Below are 23,589 nucleotides of genomic sequence, written 5' to 3' on the forward strand. Positions count from 1 at the left end.
CGTGAAAGGCCCGTGGAAAGACCTGTCCGATCCAAGACCTGACTGGTCCAAGCGTGCAGGCTGCAGCGGCAGCCGTCTACACATTTGAAGGCCGGAGTAACAGAGCAAGGGAGGCCGGGCATCGGAGGGGTGGGCGCCGCTCAGAGGGCGCGGGCCAATCGGAGCGCTCTCCGCCAGCGGCCAATCACGAGCCGCGTCTCCCGGCAAATCTGCCCGGCAGTGTGGGGCGGGGCCGCCGGGAGTCCGGGCGCCGCAGGTTACACTTCTGAGCGCCTTCTGCGTTACACTTCTGAGCGCCTTCTGGAAGCCACAGGGCAGCGGAACCTGTGCGAGGAGCCGGTGGAGGGAGAGCAGGCAGGCCCAGCTTATGTGCCAGCCCAGTGACAGACATAAAAGCGTAAATCAGGCTGAGGATGGTGCGTCCGGGCGCTCACGTGTATGTAGACCCACCGGCGTGTCTTTCTGCCGTGTGGGTACCTGTAGTGTGAGTGGCTCTGGGCGTGGCTGCTCGTAGGACGTTCAGTTTCTGTAAGATTTATCTCGAGGGGCCTACCTTTCCCTGGCTCCAGAGGGGGAACGTAAGAAGTTTAACGGAGCCGAATCTAAGCAGATTAAGGGAACAGCGGCTGGGCCGGAGAGGGTGCGGACTGCAGGTGCTGAGGGGCTAGGAAACCACGTCTTTGCCCCGTCTCCCCCGGCAGAAAGGCCTTTCGGCAAGACTGGTGTGACAAAGGTGGCCCTGAAGTGTTAGAGAGCCCGGGCAATTATGATCGCTGAGTGAGTGGCCCTGGGCTGAGCCTCAGCAGTTGACTGATAGAAAGGGATGCTAGCAGTTAGGAAGGTAAGGAGGAAACTCAGGATGGGGACCATCTGCTCCCCCAGTCCCAGCGGGACAAAGACATTGGAGGTCTGCAATGCTGACTGGATGGCCTCGCTCCCTCCTCTCCTCCACAACGTCCCCCTTTCCAATCTGGCAATCCCAGGTATTCTTCTGTTCTTACTTGTTCCCACTGTGTTTGCTTCTGCCATTTTAGTGTTGTTAATGGGTTGGGCTGCTTTTCTATTGTGCTGAGAAAATAATTGTCAGTGACCTTAACTAAACCTCTTTCTTATTTCTAACTAAAAACACTGAAGCAGCTGCTGTAAAGAGATTTAAGTACGCTGCATCATTGGCAAAAAGGAGTCGAGAATGGAAGCGCCATTTTTTGTTTGTTGGGGTCTTTTTGTTTTGTTTTGTTTTTACTTGATAGACTGACTCTAAGAACATTACCTTCTTAATGTTGGGGCCAGGGTATGTGAGGGGTGCGTTTCTTGAATCACTCAAAATTAAAAGGAAAGATCAAGGGTAATGAGTAAAAAGTCATTAACAGTTGTAGATCTGGATCAACATTAACACTGTAAAGTATTTCCTTTCTCACTTATTTGACCTTTCATAGCAGAGAAACAAGAAACATGTTAGCATTTAAGAAGAGGTTCAGAACTAGGACTGAGTATAAAGACACATATTATTGTTGTTGGAAAAGACAGAAATTGAGAATGCAGGTGCTCATCACAAGCAGGCATTAGGTGTGATGAGGTGGTGGTGTTTGAAGCTTTGTCTATATATATATACAGGTGTCTGCCTGGCTGATCTAGAACCGAAGCCTTGAAAAGCACTCCTGCACCAGCCACTCGCTCTCCCCTGGGGCTTTTGTACTGTGACATCACTCTCATTAGATTTGTTAAGTGTGTCCTCTTCCTTCCATTCAAAAGCTGGTTAAAGCTTGGTTTCTAGGGAAGGAGGTTTGGACTACAGTGAACTTGGTCTCATGTGCTGGGCAAAGTCCTAGATTCTGATGCTTGGCGAGCACTCCCAGGAGCAGGGGAATGGACCACTGCCAGTCCTTTCTCTCACCTGTAGACATAACAATTGACTTCACCCCTAGACTACCAGAAAAACTCCCAGCCATCCCTGGGATCAGTCTGCTTTTGGTGGCAGACAAGACGACCTCACGCAACCCCAGGTCTTTGCTTTCTATGCATGAGGAAGAGCCATGCTGGCTTCAGATGCAGCCTTTCCTTAGTCGCCTCTTCTTTTGGAGGTTCCAGGTTCATTGTCCTCATGGGCTCTTGTTGCTTTTGAGCAAGGAGAGGGTTGCTAAATCTCTTTATAGGTATGATCACTTGTGTTTTATCAGCCATTGACTACAGCTCCTTGGGAAATGCCATATGGTCATGCTTCAGAACAGGTCTTTTCCATGTTTAATTGATGCCTGTGGAGTCATCGCTGAAATGTTGCACAGGCATCTTTTAACATGAGTCATATGTCTTTCTGATGGAATTGTTTTGTCAGGTGCTACAGTAAATAGTATGTGTTTGCAAACAGAATGGCATCTTAGGCAGGCGATTAATGGCTCTATCATTGGAGCACGTCTGGGTAGGCTGGGGCTTCCTCCTTTCTGTTGTACTTTGGACAGTTCAAACCACAGCAGCAGCTCTGCCCATGGTGTGGCTGTGCACTCTGACCCCATGACTCCAGAAAGGAGCTGGGCGTTTGTTCTGCAGTCTCTAGGGTATCTCCCGGTTACTAGAATTGCCAGAGTTTGTCAATGGTGGGGCCTGCTGGAAATTCTGTGGTTAACCACCGTGGGAACACAGGAGTTTGTTCACCCTGCTTTGTGAAGTCCAGTCCTTCTAAGCAAAAAAAAAAAAAGTCCTTGACTCCTCAAAAGATATGGCACTCATTGCTATGAATGCCTTATTCCCAGCAGCGGAAGGAACATGAGTGTATGTGTGTATATATATATATATAAATATATATATATATAGCTCAAGACAGGAAAATCACATATTACGTGGCAGCCATGCCCCCTCCTCCCCCACCCCTGCACCCCTGCCTCACCACTGGCTCTCTCTTCCCTACTTCAAGCTGAATATTCCCCAGCTAAGGACTGGCAGTCGAGTTCTGCCAAGACTCACTGAGAGGTTCTGAAATACAGACAGCATTCAGGAAGTGGAGGCCACCATGTTGCTCCCTCTTCTTTTCTTCCTCTTCCCTGTCATCATCACCTTCATCATAATAGCTATTATTTCCTGAGCAGTCCCATACAGCACCCACTGGCATACATTACCTCAAATCTTTACACCTCCAAGATGGGTAGGAACAGCCTCATTTTAGAAATAAGAAAATTATTGTCCAGAGAGGTTAAGTAATTTTCTCAAGATCACACAAGTAGTAAACAGCAGAACTAATATTTAAGCCCCTGTGTAGCTGGCTCCAAAACCCACGCACTGTCCCTGTGCCCCTAAGGAGGCCTTGGGAAGTGCAGAGCAGCTGGGGGGAGGGGGGAGAATTCTCTAACTGAAAACCAGTTTTCACAGACTATCCTCTGCAGCAAATGAAAGAATTTTTAAAACTAGGTGGTTTTTGCCTGAGCAATTATAAATCACTATCTAGCTAGATATACACACAGATGTGTGTACATATTATATATCTGTAATATAAATATATAATTTTCATATATGTGTATATATATATCCATATATATATATATATATATATATATATATATATATATATACTGGAACCCAGTAAGTTATTCCTATTTGGAATTGGAATCCAGTAAGTTTTCAATTCAAATTTAGAGCTTAGACCTATTCTGTATGTGCATGTGTGCTTGCGTGTGCCGCCGCAGGGCGTCTGTAATATTGGGTCAGCTCTGTCAGTGTGGGAGTAGGGTAGGAGTGATGCGGGAAAGGGCAGAAAAAAGGCAGGGGTTCTGACATTAATAGCAGAACCGGGATGGAGTAAACTATGTCAGATCTGAGTGCATCTGCTGCATTTGCCTAAGTCATGATGGGAGAGAGCAAGTGTGAACTTGCACCTCTCAACAAAGCCTTGATGTATTATTTCACTTCCACAACTGTTAAGAACACCTGTTAATGACCACTGTCACCCAAACATATTGGCATATCTTGGAGGAGAACCTCAGAACAATTCTCCCTGCCAACTGTGTAGGATAATTGGAGACCTTAAGGGTAAAAACATCTGGAAACTGCAAAAGTCAGATTTTTAAATTAAAGCTTTGAACGCTACGAACAATTTTGCTGATGTTAGTGAAAGCATGGTTTTCTTTATGGACAAAGGGACTGATAGGAAAAATTTTTTCAATAATGTATACAGCTTTTCCATGAATTCTTCTCTGTATATTTTAGTGCTATTTCTCTCTCTTTTTTTAATCATGTTTTTCCCTACTTTTTAACAAAGGTAAACAATTTGGTTTATTGGAAAGAACCTTGAACGTAAGGGTCTCGAAATTTGATATTGTTGATTCTGGCTGTGTGACACTGTAGAAGTATCCGAATTTCTCAGGACTTAGTTTCCTCATTTGTAATTAAGATGTTGGATTAAATGAAATGTAGAGTCCTTTCCAAATTAAAATTTCTTTGATTAGTTTGAAGGGTTTTTTTTTTTGTTTTTTGCCTATTCACCTCTAAACATAGAAGAATGACTGGGTCATTTTTGTCTGAAGGTCATTTCTCTTATACCTCTTCAGAACAAGAAATTATTTTGGGCACGTGCAATCAGAGAATCACAATTGCCAGAAGGAAGCGAGGTCTTCTCACTTTAGCATCCTAAAATCGACTGTAGAGTAGTTCAAATCGAACAGACTCTGAGTACGTTTTAAGAAACCTCCATGCTCAGGCCTGTGGCAGACCCAAAGGCGGATCAAGCTATCAAATGAACTTGCATCCTAGTGATAGAGAGGTTTACACACACACACATATATGTGTATACATATCTTCACCATACACGATTTTAAAAAACTAATTGGGGTGAATATTATAACAGAGATGTAAATAAAGTGTTACAGAAACACAGAATGGAAAGATTAATTTCAGCTTTTAAATTTGAAAAATGGTCAAAAATTTCAAGGAATGTGGCCTGGGGGTCAGGATTGGGAAGGGGGCTTTCCACTTGAAATAAGCCAATTAAGCTAAGGGATGGAGATATATTGGGGAAATGGCTGGAGGACTCCCTCTGCTGCCCCTCAGTAATGCTTTGTTAATATCTTTATCATTGCCCTTCTCCACACATTGTTATTTCTGGGTATCTGTCTTCTACATCGTCTGTGAACAACTTGTACACAGAGAACATGGCTTATTTCCCCTTACAATCCTAAGTCCTAGTACAGGGTAGCAGCTCTGTCACTGGTAACTGCTGAGTGGATCTTTTAGTGCATGGAACAGGAAAGTAAGGATGCTGGAAAAGTGGCTTGCAGCCACCATCTTTTTCAATTGTGATCAGAGCTAAACTGAACAGATAGGTTAGGTTCTCCTTCTGGGAATGCCGTATGAAACACTCGGAATATTTTCCAATCCATTTCTTGTTATCTTTTGCATAATTTTCCCGTAGCTCTAGATAAGACTCATCACTGAGCCCCATTAGAAATGGAAATTCTCAGGCAGAGTAAGATGGTCAGAAGGGTCAGAAGCAGATCTCTGTGTCACTTCTGCCCTAGGAACAGTTCTTTCACCCTGCATCCCTTCTGCCTTCCTTCTTCCCTTGTCAAATGTAAGCGTCTCATGTTTCCTGTCTGGCTGCAGCCTCAGCCTGCTCTCATTTCTTGTTCCCCTTCCTTCCACTGACCTGGCCTGTATCCCGACCTCTCCCGTTCCAGTGTCAGCCCTTGCTCAGACCTCCTCACTGCTCTCCAATTCCCGGAGCGTTCTCTGCTCTCATCTTGCTGATGACATTCCCTTCTCTCCTTTTTCACCTTTCTGGAATCCTATCCTTTTCCTATGCAGTCCTGCCTTTGACCACTTGGCAATTTCTATAGCTCTTCTCCTGTGGTCCCTCACTCACTCCCCACATGTGCGACAGGGAGACAAAATCATTACGGGGGCAGGACGTAGGGAATCATTACTCAAATCCCGCTTCTGGAAGTTGGATCAGGTGCATCTCACAGAGATGGGGACCCAAAAGGGTGCAAGATACCTTCTGGAACAAGAAGTTTAGGTGAGCTTCACTTTGGGGATATCATGAGCCATGAGTTGGCCCTAGAAGAGACTCATTGTCCTACAGAATCTGAGGCTGTGGAAAACCAAGGACCAAGCTAAATCTACCAGGGCTGACCCAATCAAGAAAAAAATCACACGGAATCAAAATGGCCTCTTAAGTGGGAATAGGTTTTTGTTGTTGTTTTTCGTTTTTCCTCTGGGTGATCATGGTGAGGAATAAAAAGAGGCTATGATTTAGTGTTTGCATTAGTAGGTTTCTCTTCTAAGAAGGTTCATCACTTCCTGAGATCCTTTCCCTGCCCCAATCACACAAAAGCCACAAGGAACTCAGGAATCACCTATGTCTGTAAGAAGCAGAATCATGGATTGGTTTAGAGTATTAATGCTAAAGCCACACTGTCTGGTTTTGAATCCCAACTCTGCCCCTCATGACTCTGTGACCTTGGGCAAATTACTTAACCTCTCTGTGCCTCAGTGTTCTCTGTAAAACAGAGATAGTAATGGCACTACCTCATTTGGTTAGTGCGAGAATTAAATTAATTCATGTTGCACGCTAAGAACAGTGTCTGTCACAAAATAATGTGTCTTTTAAAAAAATTAATCATGATAGTCATTTATTGAAAGCCTGTGTCTGGAATGGACAACAAAAACAGAGGTGTAAAATGCAGTCTATACCCTCAGGTAATTTGTAGTCTAGTTAAGGAGCTGACCTTCCAATTAAGCCCTGTGGCTCAATGTTCTCTGTCTGATCAGATCAGGATAACTTGAATGGTCATCCCCTCAAGGGGACTTCGAGTTAAGGGAAGGCTACATGGAGGGTTGCCCAGGATGTGAGTACCAAATGAGTCTTAAATGCAATCTGAGGGCAGCTGATCAAGAGAGCCAGAAAATCCTCTTTAGCTACTTTGTCCTCCCATCCCTAGTTCAGCTGTCAAACTTTGTCATCTCCAGCCATCCAAAGCCTTTGGGAAAAATTTAAGTCTCTGTGACAGGACCATATTGCTAACTTTGCTTCTGCTCTCCTCCTGGCCCCATCACTTACCCTATTAACCTAGTCATTTTGTTCCCAGATGAACAGAAGGAATATTACAAAATGCATTCCTTTAAACAAATCTTTTTACATATATAACTCCTTCCCCAGCCGTGGAATAGCTTCATAGTCCCTCCAGATACAGGCATCACCCACACATACACACAAACACACACATACTACCCATCACCCAACACACACACACACACACACACACACACACACACACACAATGCGCACACACTGAGCCACGACCTTAGCCTCACCCTCAAGAGATCCCCAATTCTACTGCCTGCTGTTGTTTCGCCTTTATAAAGATCCCGCAAGACATGCCCACTGACATTTCAGACCCTAGGAGCCTGTCGCTGTCACCTGCATTGCTGCTGTTTCAGACGAGCTTCTGAGGCTGAGGATTTGGCTTCTGACACGTGCTCTGACCTGACCTCTACCCTGCGTGACAGGCTGGCTCCACATCTCTTCCCATCCTCTAAGAGCTTATAACTGTAGGCACACTAGAGGGAATGGTGGTGAAATGCTTTAGCTCCTGTAACTTTGCCTTTGGGAACAGCACAAACCACTTTGTAAATGCTGACTAACCCTAATTAGAGTTTCAAACCAGGCCTGTAGAGAAGGGATTTTTTATGGACATTGTAATAGGTGGGCGTATTTGTGTGTGTGAAAAGAATTTGAACACATGTCAAGAACCAAACTTAGGTGGAGGAGAACTGTGACTAAATCTGTCTGAGTATTTACATGCACGTGGGTAAGTAGGAGTCCTTCCACTTTCTCACATCTATAGGAATGTGGGTTATATTGCTGAATGCCCATGAGGCTCAAACAATACCTGGGAGGATGGCATTACGAGATTTCTAGGTGGCTCCCAGATCACATGGGTTTGGCCACAGAGGCCTGCACTGCTCTCAGGGGGGTGTCTAGCTTGTATTATCTACGAAAGATCGGCATTCTTTTTTGGATTCATTGTCTACTAAGCAGTTGACATTTTCTAAGAGAAGAACAGGGTTTTAAAAATTAATTTCCAATTATTCTAGAACTGTTGGCTGGAAGGTATTATGTCTTCTCTGGGGATAGTCTGTCAGTATTTTTTTTCTCTGTACGGACCTAATGAAATCTAAATAAAGAAAAAAATAGGAAGCAGTTGTACCTCGTAATGCAAATGTCTTGGAGTGTGAAGGCATCTGCATTAATGATGGGACTGAGAAATCTTAGACTCTGGCAGACTGAGAGGAATATTTTATGAACATGTACGCTTTGAAGGCTTATATACTGAAAACAATATTCTTAAAGTACAGTTGAAGCCAGATGAAAAAAACATGCCGAACAGATAAAGGTGAAGACAGTGTCCCTCTCTCCCTCCCTGGGTTTGAGTTTAAGTGATCGTCCTGGCAGGAGGTGTCCATATAGATCCTCCTAAGAATTATATGTGCACGTCGTGTCAGATTGGCTAAAAACAATTACTGGTGCTTGTTTGCTTCTTTTGGTTCTCATTGCCTGTACTTTAAAAATGTATCCATTTAAAGGGAAAGTATTTGTTCAAAGGATATTTATCAAGTGCCCTTTTGTGTAAGGTGCTGTGTTAAATTAGGTGAATATGGAGATAAATAGGATTCTTCTCCCTGCTCTTCATCAAGTTCTGATCTTAGAGGAAAGCCAAAATTCAAACACCATGGAGAAAAATGCATAGGATACAATAACACTTAGAAAACCTGTACCTATTCCATTACTGGTAGGTGGAGGAAAGCTTAGTAGATTGGGCTTCCAAGAGGAGATGACCCTTGGGTTGAATCATAAAAGAGCAATTAGTAAATATCCAGGTGCTACAGGTAGAGAGAAGTGTGACACAATGCAGAGGTACCAAGGACTGAGAGATAGGGTTTCCTTGAGGAAACCCAAGCATCGATTTCATTTAAAGAAAGTAATGGAGATAAAGCTGGGAAAGTAGGCTAATGAGCCTTATGTATCATGCCAAGATTAAACATTGAATGTTATCCCGAAGGCAAAAAGCAGCCACTGAAAGACTTGGTCAGGAATAGATTAACAGCCCTAAAACAATGGCATAAGGGTGCGGAGAAACAAAATGACCCATCATTTATTAGGGATGCTGAGGGGTAATCTAAGAAATTCATTATTTCTTTCATTCTGTTGAATATATATATGTTGATGACCTTCCATATGCCAGGCTCTCTCCTGGGCACTGGTGATTCAGTGATGATCAATACAGACATGTTTCCTGCCTTCAAAAGCTTACAGTCTAGTTGGAGAAATGGACATTTAATCAAACAGTCATAATACAATATGCTATGTAAGATGAGAGGTAGAGATTACTGGTGGAAGAAGCCTATAGCAAGGATATCTTAAGAAGACTTGCGAGTCTAGGGAGGCCCCCAGGAGGAAGTGATGAATATACTGCAGTCTGAAGTATACACAGGAACTAGCCCCAGGATAAGAGCAGCAAGGCCAGGAGTGTCCTAGGAGAGGAAACAATCTGGGTGAAGACCTTGAAGAGAGAAAATGGCCCATTTAACAAACCCAAATGGTTCATTGTAGTTTATTTACCATAAGCAAGGAGGAGGGGGCAAGGAGTAAAGTGGCAGATACTGAGAGGTCTCCTAAGCCGTGTTAAAGTGATTTAGCTTTACCTTAACAGGTGAGGGAAGGGTGTTAAACAGATGAATGACAGAGCAGCTTTGTGTTTTGGAAAGATCACTCTGGCTGCAGTCCACAAAAGGTATTTGAGTTGGGAAGTACTGTAACCAAGGAGACCACTTAGGCTGCTGATGAGGTCATCCAGGTGGGAGATGATACTGACCTGAGGAAGATAGTGACAGTGTAGATGAAGGAAAAGGGACAGACACAGGAGATATATAGGAGGAAGTATCAGCAGGACTTGGCGACTCATTGGAGGGTAAAAGAGATGGTATAACTGTCTTGGGTAGCTGGGAGGAGGGGGATGGCATTCCCAGAAATAGGGATACAGGGGAGGGAGCAGTTTCAAGGGTGATGGAAGGAAACAGGCATGCTTAGTTTGGAACATGCCGAGTTTGAGGTACCCGTGGGACATTACAGAATTGGGAGAAAGCGTAGTAGCATCCAGTGGAAATGATTTCAGAGCTAAATCTTACAATTTGCCCAACCCCCTACCCTCCCTCACAGCTACTGTCATATTCAGTATAAGATGATTTGAGTTTGAATTTAGTGTCTTCATTTTTTTATATATATATATTTTTTGGATTTCAACTAAAATTTTACTTCTTTCAGGAAATCTGTCTTCAACTTCTGGTCCCAGATAAATGACCCTCCCAAGCTCATTTAGTGTTCTGCTTAATCGGCATGAATTCTGTCATTTGTTTCACTCTTTCCCCTACCGTATTGGCAGCTTGGGGTTGGGGCGGGGGAGGGGTTAGCTATGTGCAATACACCACAAACCAGCTGTGAAATGGAAGCTTTTAGTTACATTACCACATTATCAAATACGATTTATTTTACACATGGACATTCAGGGTTACACCAAGTTAGTAAAAGCAGGAGAATTTTGTAATAGAATGTTTAGTGTTAACTTTTTCTTCTACCCTAAACATTTTCCTGTTTTCCCTAAACGTTTGTACTGTTCTTTCTTTTGTGTTAAAAGGAAAGGTTGTTAAAATATGATTATCCCAGAACTGAGAAGGCTCATCAGAGGATGACCAAGTGCCCTTTGTGAGGTGTTATTTTACCAGAGATGATGCCATCTGTTCAGAGACAGAGCAGGGTGATAATTAGCAAACTAGAGGAGGAATTTCTTATTAATGAATTACCTATACAGTGTCTTATTTGGGTATTAGCATCTGTTGGACATTTAAGGAAGAGAAAGTCGTTCAAAGAAAAATAGATCCCCAACTATATAAAATGCCTCCCATACGTGGGATTGAAAACCCTTTGACTCACATATATCCTAGGCTGTTGGGGCTGATTTAGAGACTGTCTAGGGCAATGAATTACCTTGATGCCCTGCAGAGTTCTTGGGAGGCTTGACTTCCCATTGAGCCCCGCAAGGACACCTCTAGGCCAGAAGTGGGACTGTCTGGACAGGCCTTTAACCAGAGAAGCTCTACTTGCATTTGTTTTTATATATAAATACTTCATTTGACAACATTCCAGGTCTGAAAGCACCCTGAGAACCTCTGATTTACTTCAGTTTTCTCTAGCTCATCTAGCCAGTTGGGCTAGACCAGGACCAGCTCTCCGGATTCCCAGGCTGATGTCTGTCCTCAGACAGTGGGATGCCCCTTGGCTTCTCAGAACATGAAAAATATGTTGATCAACATCCTCTGCTTCCAAATGTTCTGCCTTGCTTCAAAACACAGTTGCTTTGTTGCACTGTGAATAATTATGAATTAAATAGGCAACTGATTAAAAATTATATTGGCCACATGGCCCTCTCAGATTTTGCTGACAGTATAATGGCTATAATTCATATTCTCCCACATGCCCCATGGAAAATAATCAAGTATGATGGGTCAAGTTTATCCCGTTGGCTTGGCAAGCTTTGAAGATATTATTCTTTGGTTTGGAAAACTGCTAAGCAGTCCCTGATCTTGAACCTTGGATCCACGTTGGCCATATTTTGTATATCCTAAAGATGCCTCAGCCTTTCCGCACTTGTCCACATGGAGTCAAGTTCTCTACAAATGCTGATTTTTCCCAAGGACCTAATTTAGGTGCGTGAGATGGGAAGCCCCAAGGAGATGTTATTAAAAGATAATTTACATGGGCTTAAGTTGGAGGAAATCTACTCTCTAGGACTTTTCCTTTTAAATTGTTCAATGCAGTATTTTATTCTAGCTGCTCCTTTAGTCATTCTTTCTGGTTTATTTTTGTCCTCTGTGTTTTCCAACACATCCCTCTTCATTGACCCAGATAACTCAAGCTAGAAGGACAAATAGAGATAAATGGAACTGGGGATGTACAGGTGCTGGGGGAGAGAAGGTGCAGAGAGTGAACTTTGCCTATTTAAAGAAGATGAATGGACCAAAGAGAAGTTTGGGAAAGGATCAGGAGACCTAGGCTCATCTGCCCTAAGCAACGCTCTAAACAGCTGTACGTTTAAGTAAGCATGCTTGCACTTATTCTATATACGTGTATTCAGTGCATACTGTATGCCGAAACTCACTAAATATGGAGATATGGGCATGAATTAGACATGATCCCACCCTCAATATCTCACAGTCAGCTCTCAGGGACAGACATGGAGATAATTACCACCAGTGTTCCGAGCAGCACAGGGCAAAGAGCAGTTAAATCTGCTTGAGTCACGTGAGCTCACAGACAAATGATTATGACCTGAGTCACATACAAGTAATTAAAATGGAAAGGCAAGGGGCAATGAGATTGTTCCCAAGGACTCTAAGGGTTTTTTTGTGGTTTTTTTAAACAAATCTTTTGCTATATTCAATAGCCATAAGGCCCAATTCTCATACATATTTTTACAAATAAGTGTCTTCGTAGCTCAGGCCATAGAGATATTTTAATATGCACAATTACAATCTGTTGAGATCAAATTTATTGCAATATTCATAGAGATTAAATACCTGAGTCATAATATGATATGCTTTTCTACAAAAGCTGCCCTAAACATCTTCAGCCTTTAAGGACATGTTTGTTTTTATGCCTATTCTTAATATTTTTTTATCTTATATCTATCTTTAATTTTTATTCACATTGGAGGCAGTATAAAGAAGTAGTTCTGGGCTTCCCCGGTGGCGCAGTGGTTGAGAGTCCGCCTGCCGATGCAGGGGACACGGGTTCGTGCCCCGGTCCGGGAAGATCCCACATGCCGTGGAGCGGCTGGGCCCGTGAGCCATGGCCGCTGCGCCTGTGCGTCTAGAGCCTGTGCTCCGCAACAGGAGAGGCTACAAACAGTGAGAGGCCCGCGTACCACACATACACACACACACACACACACACACACACACAAAGAAGTAATTCCGAATATGGGTTCTGTTTTAGTGGCCCTAGGATCAAATCCTAGCTACTAGTTATGTAATCTCGAATAAAAAGTTTAACCCTCTGTCATACAGTTTTCTCATCTGTAAAATGGATATAATTATAGTACTTATTTCACAAGTGCAAAGTAAGTGGAAGCACAGTCCACGAGACCACCCTCACTCTGACACCAGTTGCAAGTTTGGGGGTCCTCAAGGTCACTCTTATGTTTGATAATTTGCTAGAAGGACTGACAGAACTCACTGAAAGCTGCTATACTCAATTGCTATTTATTACAGCTACAATCAGCCACATGAAGTGTCCAGGGAAATCCCAAATGTGGAGCTTCCAGTTGCCCTCTACCCTGGAGTTGTGGACAGTGCTGCTGTCCTGGTGTTGATGTGTGATGATATGCACAAAGTATTGCTAATCCGGGAAGCTAGCCCGACCCTTGGTGTCCAGAGTCTTTATTGAGGGTCCAAATGGCTGATCTCAGCATCCAGCCCCCCAGAGGTCAAGCCTGTTCCCACATGACTCAAAACCCTCACCATAAATCTCATCCTTAGACTTTTTGATGTGGTCCCAAAGCTCTCAGGTAAACAAAGGTACTCTTATCAGGTAGGATATTCCAAGGGTTTAAGAGATTACCTCCCAGAGGCCAAGGACAAAGACCTGACCCCTCTTTGGGCAAGGTTAAATTTTTTACTACACAACCGATGTGTTGAATTAAGTAAGATGATGGTTACAATGGGCTTAGAATTTTGCCTAGTACAAAACAAGCATAAATCTTGGATATATATCTATTATTATTAGCAATCCTTTTTGATCCTACAGCATCATACTAGATACTATAGGAAATCTTAAAAAAAATTAACAAGGTGTAGTTTATAATCTTGGAGGAGAGATACTAAGTTTCAAGTAAAACCAACAAAAGCAGAATGAGGTTGAGTATCACAGTAAAGGAGCAAGCAAACTGCTAGGGACCAGTGGAAGGGAGAGGTTACTTCCAGGCAGGGGTTAGGGGACAGCTGCTCCGGGAGGGCACCTGAGCGGCACTGAGGGATGGGGGTTCCGAAAAGGGGGGAGGGCATTCCAGACAGAGGGAACCACATGAATAAAATCAGAGATGGGAAAGCAAGGGCCCTTTCGGGGAACAGAGAAGGGCTGCCATGGCCTACTGTAGAAGCAACAGGAGGAAGAAATGGGAAAGCACTGGACAGACAGACTGAGAGAGCTTTTCAACGTGCTGTTGAGCACTTGAGGCCTTATCTCATAGACTCTGGGGAACCAGTGACAATCAATATAAGGCCTAAAGAACACCCTGGAAGAGAATAGGCTGTCTCTTTTCATATCTCCAGTCTTTGAAACATGCTCCTTCCTCAACCGTATCACTCACCCTCCCAATACCGCCCACTTCACTTGGCCAATTACAGTTCATCCTGCAAGAAACAGCTCAAGAACTACTTCTGTGCACACCTCCATAATGAAACACGTTATATGCCATCAGGGCCTGTTTTCCGCTATACACAACTGTAGTTTGTCATCTCTGTATACTCAGTGTCTGTATACTTGTAGAGTGGTTCAAAGGAAAAAAGGGAGAGAGCGAGAGAGGAGAGAGACATGAAATCTTGAAATATCTACAAAGAATTTAAAGAGCAGATATTTCTAGTTAATTTAAAGAGAAACTAGGACATACAGAGAGAGTGAGTAATAGTGCCTAGAGTAAGACAAAATCTTATAACTGCATGGCAGAGTCTTCTCAAGGTATCCCAAGGCTTTAGTAGTAATAGTAATAATAATAATAATAATGATAAGAGGCAGAAAACGAGCTTGCTTATACAACACTTATAAAGCACTTGGTAGGCGCCGGATATGCTCTGCTTGATTTATGTGAACCCAGTTAATCTCTGCAACTCAGTGATATAAGTACTAACATTATCTCCATTTTACAAATGAAGAAATTGAGGGACACAGTAGATAAGCAAATTGCAACAGAAATCCTGATAACAATCCTAGGATTGTAAAAACTTCATCTTGCCAAATTCATTTAATTGCATCTGAATAGAGTTGGAGACTGACCTAGTGTTGGGCTGTAACTTCAGTTCCTTGTGTTGGTTGGAATAAAGAGCAGTGTTCTTTTCATCTGAGGCATATGTTTCCACGCCAGGCCCCTAATGCCTGAGCGCCCATGAGGATGGTTGTGTTTGAAGGACTGCCTGCTAACCTGTTCCAGCTGAACAAGCCACTTTTATTTTTCAAGACCAAACGTCTAGGAGGCTTTTTATTGACTGAGAACAAAAGCAGCCCAGTGGTTTAAGTGGATTGTGTAGTAATGGCCCAGCAAGGCTCCAGCAGGGAAGAGGTCTTTCTGCCTCTCCGAGGTGGAAAGACCAGCAGAGGCTTTTAGCAGGCATGTGCTTGTCAGAACACTCTGCTTCAGGGGTGGGTGTGTTTTCCTTCTCCTTCCCCTGCTGTGTGTAATGTACAAATTTCCTTTAAACCCATCATTTGGTGTAATTTACGCTGCTACTTGTTAGATTTTCCCTGTTCCTTGTTCCTTTTCCCTTTCCCCTGTCAGAGCTCCTGGCCTAGTCCTCCATTACCAGGAAAGAGAAAAACCCTTCTTGTTTTGAGGGGATCTAGCTGAGGAGCTTCCCTGGATCTCAGACATTCAGCAGTTTGTCAAATGAATCTTTTTTTTTTTTTTTTTTTTTAAAACATCTTTATTGGAGCATAATTGCTTTACAATGGTATGTTAGTTTCAGCTTCACAACAAAATGAATCAGTTATATATATACATATGTTCCCATATCTCTTCCCGCTTGCATCACCCTCCCTCCCACCCTCCCTATCCCACCCCTCCAGGCGGTCACACAGCACCGAGCTGATCTCCCTGTGCTATGCGGCTGCTTCCCACTAGCTATCTACCTTACGTTTGGTAGTGTATACATGTCCATGCCTCTTTATTGCTTTGTCACCGTTTACCCTTCCCCCTCCCCATAGCCTCAAGTCCATTCTCTAGTAAGTCTGTGTCTTTATTCCTGTTTCACCCCTAGGTTTTTCATGACATTTTTTTTTCTTAAATTCCATATATATGTGTTAGCATACGGTATTTGTCTCTCTCTTTCTGACTTACTTCACTCTGTATGACAGACTCTAGGTCTATCCACCTCATTACAAATAGCTCATTTTCGTCTCTTTTTATGGCTGAGTAATATTCCATTGTATATATGTGCCACATCTTCTTTATCCATTCATCCGATGATGGACACTTAGGTTGTTTCCATCTCTGGGCTATTGTAAATAGAGCTGCAATGAACATTTTGGTACATGACTCTTTTTGAATTATGGTTTTCTCAGGGTATATGCCCAGTAGTGGGATTGCTGGGTCATATGGTAGTTCTATTTGTAGCTTTTTAAGGAACCTCCATACTGTTCTCCACAGTGGCTGTATCAATTTACATTCCCACCAACAGTGTAAGAGGGTTCCCTTTTCTCCACACCCTCTCCAGCATTTATTGTTTCTAGATTTTTTGATGATGGCCATTCTGACTGGTGTGAGATGATATCTCATTGTAGTTTTGATTTGCATTTCTCTAATGATTAGTGATGTTGAGCATTCTTTCATGTGTTTGTTGGCAGTCTGTATATCTTCTTTGGAGAAATGTCTATTTAGGTCTTCTGCCCATTTTTGGATTGGGTTGTTTGTTCTTTTGTTATTAAGCTGCATGAGCTGCTTATAAATTTTGGAGATTAATCCTTTGTCGGTTGCTTCATTTGCAAATATTTTCTCCCATTCTGAGGGTTGTCTTTTGGTCTTCTTTATGGTTTCCTTTGCTGCGCAAAAGCTTTTAAGTTTCATTAGGTCCCATTTGTTTACTTTTGTTTTTATTTCCATTTCTCTAGGAGGTGGGTCAAAAAGGATCTTGCTGTGATTTATGTCATAGAGTGTTCTGCCTATGTTTTCCTCTAAGAGTTTGATAGTTTCTGGCCTTACATTTAGGTCTTTAATCCATTTTGAGCTTATTTTTGTGTATGGTGTTAGGGAGTGATCTAATCTCATACTTTTACATGTACCTGTCCAGTTTTCCCAGCACCACTTATTGAATAGGCTGTCCTTTCTCCACTGTACATTTCTGCCTCCTTTGTCAAAGATAAGGTGACCATATGTGCGTGGGTTTATCTCTGGGCTTTCTATCCTGTTCCATTGATCTATATTTCTGTTTTTGTGCCAGTACCATACTGTCTTGATTACTGTAGCTTTGTAGTATAGTCTGAAGTCAGGAAGCCTGATTCCTCCAGCTCCATTTTTCGTTCTCAAAATTGCTTTGGCTATTCGGGGTCTTTTGTGTTTCCATACAAATTGTGAGATTTTTTGTTCTAGTTCTGTGAAAAATGCCAGTGGTAGTTTCATAGGGATTGCATTGAATCTGTAGATTGCTTTGGGTAGTAGAGTCATTTTCACAATGTTGATTCTTCCAATCCAAGAACATGGTATATCTCTCCATCTATTTGTATCATTTTTAATTTCTTTCATCAGTGTCTTATAATTTTCTGCATACAGGTCTTTTGTCTCCTTAGGTAGGTTTATTCCTAGGTATTTTATTCTTTTTGTTGCAATGGTAAATGGGAGTGTTTTCTTGATTTCACTTTCATATTTTTCATTATTAGTGTCTAGGAATGCAAGAGATTTCTGTGCATTAATTATGTGTCCTGCTACTTTACCAAATTCATTGATTAGCTCCAATAGTTTTCTGGTAGCATCCTTAGGATTCTCTATGTATAGTATCATGTCATCTGCAAACAGTGACAGCTTTACTTCTTTTCTGATCTGGATTCTGTTTATTTCTTTTGTCAAATGAATCTTAAAGTAACCCTTCTCTGTGAAAACTTTCAACCCAAGCTAGGTGATTAGGAAGGTGTTTTTTTTCCAAAGTCCCCACAATAAATTCCATAGAAATGTCCCACAAAGCAGTGAAATGCCAGTCATTCTGGAGTGAAGGGAACTGTCACCTAAATGCTAGACGAGAAATGAGCTACTGGCCAATGTGTTCAGTCAGCATAGTACAGATTCATCACTGGCCAACCTGAGTCAGTGTGACGGGAGAGAATTTCTCCAGCAATTTGACAAAATTCTCAGATGAGCCAAAAGTAAATAAATACCACTGTCAGGCTTGAGAATGATTTGCTTTTTGCAAATATGGTAAGTTAAATCTATAAGCACATATTCATCTTAAGTGTAGCAAGTAGGAAAGGAACGTATCTTACTTCTTTGCAGTGATTAATAATCCTTGTTAAAATAGGGTCATATATTCCTTTAATTCGCTGTTAATGAGTTAGAATCCTTGGATTCTTTAGATAGAAGAGACCCTAGAGCTCACTTCACCCCCCTTCCTAAATTTGCAAAGGGAGAAGTTGAGCTACAGTCTGAACCTAAAAGCTGAAGTTCATACAAGTGATCAGAGCAGAACCAGCACTGGGATTCAAGGCTCAGAGCTGTGTTAACCACAAAAAAAAAAAAAAAAAAAAAAAATTGCGTCCTCAACTGAAGGAAGGTTAGAGTGCCCTCTTGTGTCCCTACATGGAAATTCTTTATGTCTTTACAAAATTTTAAATCACTTTAATCTCTCCATCAATTTTACTGCATTGGGGTGAAAGGTCAGACATGTAGTTCTGAAGACAAATCCTGTGATCATTATGTTATCGGAAGTAGATGCACAATGCATTTGACCTACTTCATCAGTAAAGACAATAACATCATCCCTAGAGTAGTTTTGTGTGGATTCGGGTCTGGCTGACCTAGGTTTCTGTCCCCGGGCAGCCACTGGCACTCTTGGTAACCCTTGGTAACAGTTGCAAAACCAGCCTGAACCTCTGTCCCCTCATCTGTAAAATACAGATAGTCACTGCCCTGCAGGACTGGCAGAGATCAAATGCAATCATGTAAGTCAGCCCAGCCTGACATTTGGTAAACAATAAACAATAAATTGAAATTATTAGTTATTTTCGGATGTGAGGGATCACCAGCAAGTTCACAGTGAAGGAACTGAAGTGAGAACGCTGTGGAGTGAACAGAATGTCCTTGGGATGCTTTTAGCTCTTGGATGAAGAGGTTTCCATGAGCTCTGGGGGCAGAGGAAGTACATTTTTAAAGGAATAACATGCTAAATATGTGATTCTTCCAAAATAAATTCTTCCTTTAGATGGGGAAGTTTAAACAGAGCTAGGCCTAATGGCTTTCCCACAGATGGAATCTCTTTCAGAGGTAACACCTGGTCTTTGGCACTAAGGGCCCAGCAGTCAAAAAAAAAATCTCTGCTCTGAAAGATAAAGTTTGAAAACCGGATCTTGTTTAGGGCATTGGTCCAGTTCTTTAAGAAGTCTTTATTTATTGAGAGCGTAACCATATTAAAATAAGTAAAGAACAGAGGTGAAAAACAATAGCTGGATGAATTCATTCTTTGATTTTCATTTTCCTTAAACTTCTTTTTTTATGAAACAAGCTACCTCAGCTTAAGTGTTCCGGAAAAATGCCACTAAATCGAGTCCTTTTGCCCCAGTGAACTTTCAAAGGTTCCCTCCTCCCTCCAGTAATTCTCACAGCCGTCCTTTTCACACATGTGGGAGGGAGATATCATTATGTACAATACAAGGAGACTTGACCTTTAAATGTCAGTGGAAGTGTGGAGTCTGGTGATTGTATCTTTCTTCCACTAGCTCATTGGAGAGTTGAGGAAGACAGTTCAATAGTGTGTAAGCGGGAAGCGGGTAGGGGCGAAAGGAACCCCTCACCTGTGCCCCTCTCTTTGTTTTCACCCAACCAGGGAAAAGGAAAGGAAAGCTTGGATTGGACACTGTCATCCACATACTTATCCTAGATACCACAATCGCTGGGAGGTTTATCGCACCGCAAGAGCAGATTAAAAAAAGGCTGGTCAGTTTGCTCGCCTCGCTCAATCTGTTACTTCACATAAGACAAATATAGCACGTGAGGCCGGGGAATTTATTACTGATGGAAAGTTCATCCTCGGGCCCTCGCGTGGTTGCGGAGGAGCAGAGCTGGAACCTCTTGGCGCCGGCAGCGTGCCCCCTGTTCGGCGGCGCAGGCGCACGCGGCAGTGCCATAGCCGTAGACCGCCGCTGGCCGCGCTGTGCTCCCTTTGTGGACATCAATCATCAGTCAAAGAGTGAAAAGATATCCCCTGACTCATACTTGAAAGTCTCCTATTTGTGTGGATTAACTGAACAATACATTTTGTAGCTGCTGTAGTTACCTCAATAGCATTTGTGAAACAGTTTCTGATGTTCAACTCATTTTCTACTTTACGCTTTTGTCTTTTTACTCATGGTTTTTCTCCTTAGAATGCCCCTAAACATCTCTGTGTCTTGTTTATCGATGCTTATATTACTAGCCCTTGTGTTCCAGTTTTGTTTTTTTTAACATCTTTATTGGAGTATAATTGCTTTACAATGGTACGTTAATCTCTGCTTTATAACAAAGTGAATCAGCTGTATATATACATATATCCCCATATCTCTTCCCTCTTGCCTCTCCCTCCCACCCTCCCTATCCCACCCCTCTAGGTGGTCACAAAGCACCGAGCTGATCTCCCTGTGCTATGCGGCTGCTTCTCACTAGCTATCTATTTTACATTTGGTAGTGTATATATGTCCATGCCACTCTCTCACTTCGTCCCAGCTTACCCTTCCTGTGTTCCAGTTTTAATGCCAGCATACCATGAAAAAGATTTTTCATGAAGGAAGTCCATCTCAACCAGAGGGAAGCCTCCTCTTGTACGTTTCCACCTTCCCCTCATCTTTATGTGACACCACTCCACTCCCAATCGAGGTCTGCCCCTCTGGGCCAGGCACTGGGCAAGTTGAGGCAAGGAGGGACGGTCTGGCAGAGGAGAACCCCCTGGTGTGAGGGGGCCTGAAAACTGGGATGGGCAGGACGTGTGTTTGCTCTAGACAGGTTAATATCATGGCACCCCTCACACTGTCACTTAAAGAATATGTATTCGTGATTTATAGAGAAATGTTGAGGTGAAATTTTACATCTTTGAAAACTCTGCATTAGGTTATCTCCTCTCCCAGTTCTCTCTCCTCAGCCCTGCTGCCCTAGGATTCCCTCCTTCTCTCCCCTTCTCCTCCTGGCCTCTCAGGCTCCCTCCCCTTTCTCGGCAGATCAGTTTAGGTCCTTCCAAGCTTCTGTCTGCAGACTTGCACACCCGCACCCACTGCTTAATACTGCTGCAAGTATGTCAAAAGCCATTAACGCCAGAGATGAATATTTCATTTGTGCCGAGCAAACAAAAGATACCACACTTACCAGGATTCTCTCTGCATGAACTGAAAATGACTTTTTTATCCTTATCACATGTTCATACTTAAGATAAAGAGTTTACTATGTGCCTTAAAGAGAGATCTCTCTCTCTCTCTCTCTTTTTTTTTTAAACATCCTGCCCATTTTGTAAGGAGTCACTGGTGAAAACCTACATCAACTGGCACCAAGTTTGTAGATTATCCCAGTGATACTTTTACATCCCTTGTTGATGGGTCCCTTCAGCCACCACTCTGATACTGTGCCCCTCAACATAGCTCTCCCTGGAAGCCCACGGTGCTGCCAGAGCTGCTGTCACGAGGCAGGAAGATGCCGGGGAGGGAGAGGAGCTGGTGACAGCCTCCTCGGGAAGTGAGAGCCAAGCAGCAGGGCATTTGGAGTCCAGCTGGACCCATGCTCTCTGAAGGGCCAGAGAGGTGTCCCTGTCTATTCCCTGTCACCATTTGAGTCTGAGAGTAGTGATCTCTCCAAACCTTAGAAGAATATCCTGACTTCTTGTTCAAATGATCTTGAGTGGGAATGTTTTGATTGCCTTAGTTTTAGAACTTTTGAAAAAAATTTTTTAATTGCTTAAAAATCACAGGTTCATTAAAATGCAAACACTTTTAGTGAGACAGTGGGTTTGAGGGCCCAAACCTCACTTTTAAGCTCATTTTCTAAGAAATACTTTTGAAAGATTTCTTAGAAATTATATGAAGATAGAATCTTCTGGGCTCTGTGTAAATCAAGGCATAAAATCCTCTTATTTTTTCAGAAAAATTCAACCCTTTAAAATGGATTAATACATCACCAGGCTATCTCCCAGAACTCTCCAAGGTGGATGGACAGTATGAGGAAGAGCTGTTGTTCAGCTAGACCTCTCAGTTTCTGCTCCCAACTCCACCTGAGGGCTGTTCTCTCTTCTTTTCCTCCTTTGGAGATGGGAGAACATTACTGTCTTTCTTTGGCTTGAACACTTATCTTTTCTCTCTCTTTATAAAGCCTGATACTGCTCTCTCTTCTGCTCTTTGCACTGACCATCATTTGATCTAGTTGACCCTTCATTCCAGCCCAGACACCTTCTGGTTATCTGAATGACCTAGCTTCATTAAGATAGAGTGTAAGCAAGATTTTTGGTCTTTTGTGTTTGGGCATCTTTAATATCCTCTCACTGTAGTTTTTGCAGCTCAGATCTTATTCACTTTCCCAGAATAATTTTTTGCTATGTATATTTTACATGAATTTAGAAAAATAAATTGGACATTCAGTACCATTTTATGCAGCGTCAGCTCCACTGGGTAACTGGCAAAACGGCTGCACCTGTTTTCTTGCAAGCTGCCTGCATTATTCTGGCCTCACCTGGTATGAGGCCAGAATATGAAATTACAAATATGAAATATGAAATTACAAGAAGAATATGAAATTACATATGAATGAATATGTAATTATAAATATGAAATATGAAATTACAAGAATATGAAATTACAAATCATATGACCTAAAGTTCAAACTGAGATAAAATAAACAAGCCCTAACTGAACACTTTGACTATTCCTAACAGAAAATGCATGCACATTCAGTATATGTTTTAAGACCTAGCCTGCAATGAGCCGGACCATCTTAATTTTGACAGCAGTAGTACGATGAAGTGCTGATAAAAATCTGGAGTTTAGATGGCTCTTTTAAAAATAAGCTCAAAATAATAATTGTCTTTAAAAGAAATTTTGCAGAATGATGATTATGTCTATTAGAACATCTTTATTTTTATTAGTAAAAATACTTCTGTGAAATAGTGAATTTTTTTCAATCCTTTTAAATATACTTTTCCAAGTAAATGAAGCATGTTTTTTTTTTCCTTCTGAATATAAGTTTTATCTGGATTTCATTTCAGACGGACCACTCTAGTGTCAACATATACACATCGACGTGCACATAAATGCTTTGGCAACTGAGAGACATTAGTTCCAAACACCTCTATAGGTATCCCTACTATGAAGTTTTGCTATTTAAACATTTGCTATAACAACTTATAATAAGATTTGTTTTACCTGGAATTTACTTCCTGAATGAAAAATATCTCATAGCAAATTCACACGTGTGGGCTAGCAAAAACATTCAAGTTGCAGGTACATCCAGGCCAGGAGATGGAGAAATGTGTCACACCCATGGCTCAGCTGCTCTCTCAATAGGCTCAATTGTACATTAGTGCTCTCAACTTGCCACATTACTGAGTAGAAATGTCGTCTAAGAAAGCAAA

The 23,589-nt window shown here is 42.3% G+C and overlaps 1 protein-coding gene across 3 annotated transcripts in view; it reads left to right on the top strand.

Moving 5' to 3' along the window:
* The first annotated feature begins 232 nt into the window (after positions 1–232).
* The window catches only part of PLCXD2 (phosphatidylinositol specific phospholipase C X domain containing 2), a 51,709-nt gene continuing 28,352 nt past the window's right edge, over positions 233–23,589 (top strand). For all 3 annotated transcript variants that reach the window (XR_009563696.1, XM_060298047.1, XM_030836747.2), the window contains exon 1: positions 233–983. Coding sequence is in view for 2 of the 3 variants with exons in the window: in XM_060298047.1 (XP_060154030.1) it covers positions 824–983 (160 nt within the window). In the remaining variant the exon portion in view is untranslated. The remainder of the gene's footprint in view (positions 984–23,589) is intronic.

The sequence above is a fragment of the Globicephala melas genome, chromosome 4 (genome assembly GCF_963455315.2).
Source record: "Globicephala melas chromosome 4, mGloMel1.2, whole genome shotgun sequence".
NCBI lineage: Eukaryota > Metazoa > Chordata > Mammalia > Artiodactyla > Delphinidae > Globicephala > Globicephala melas.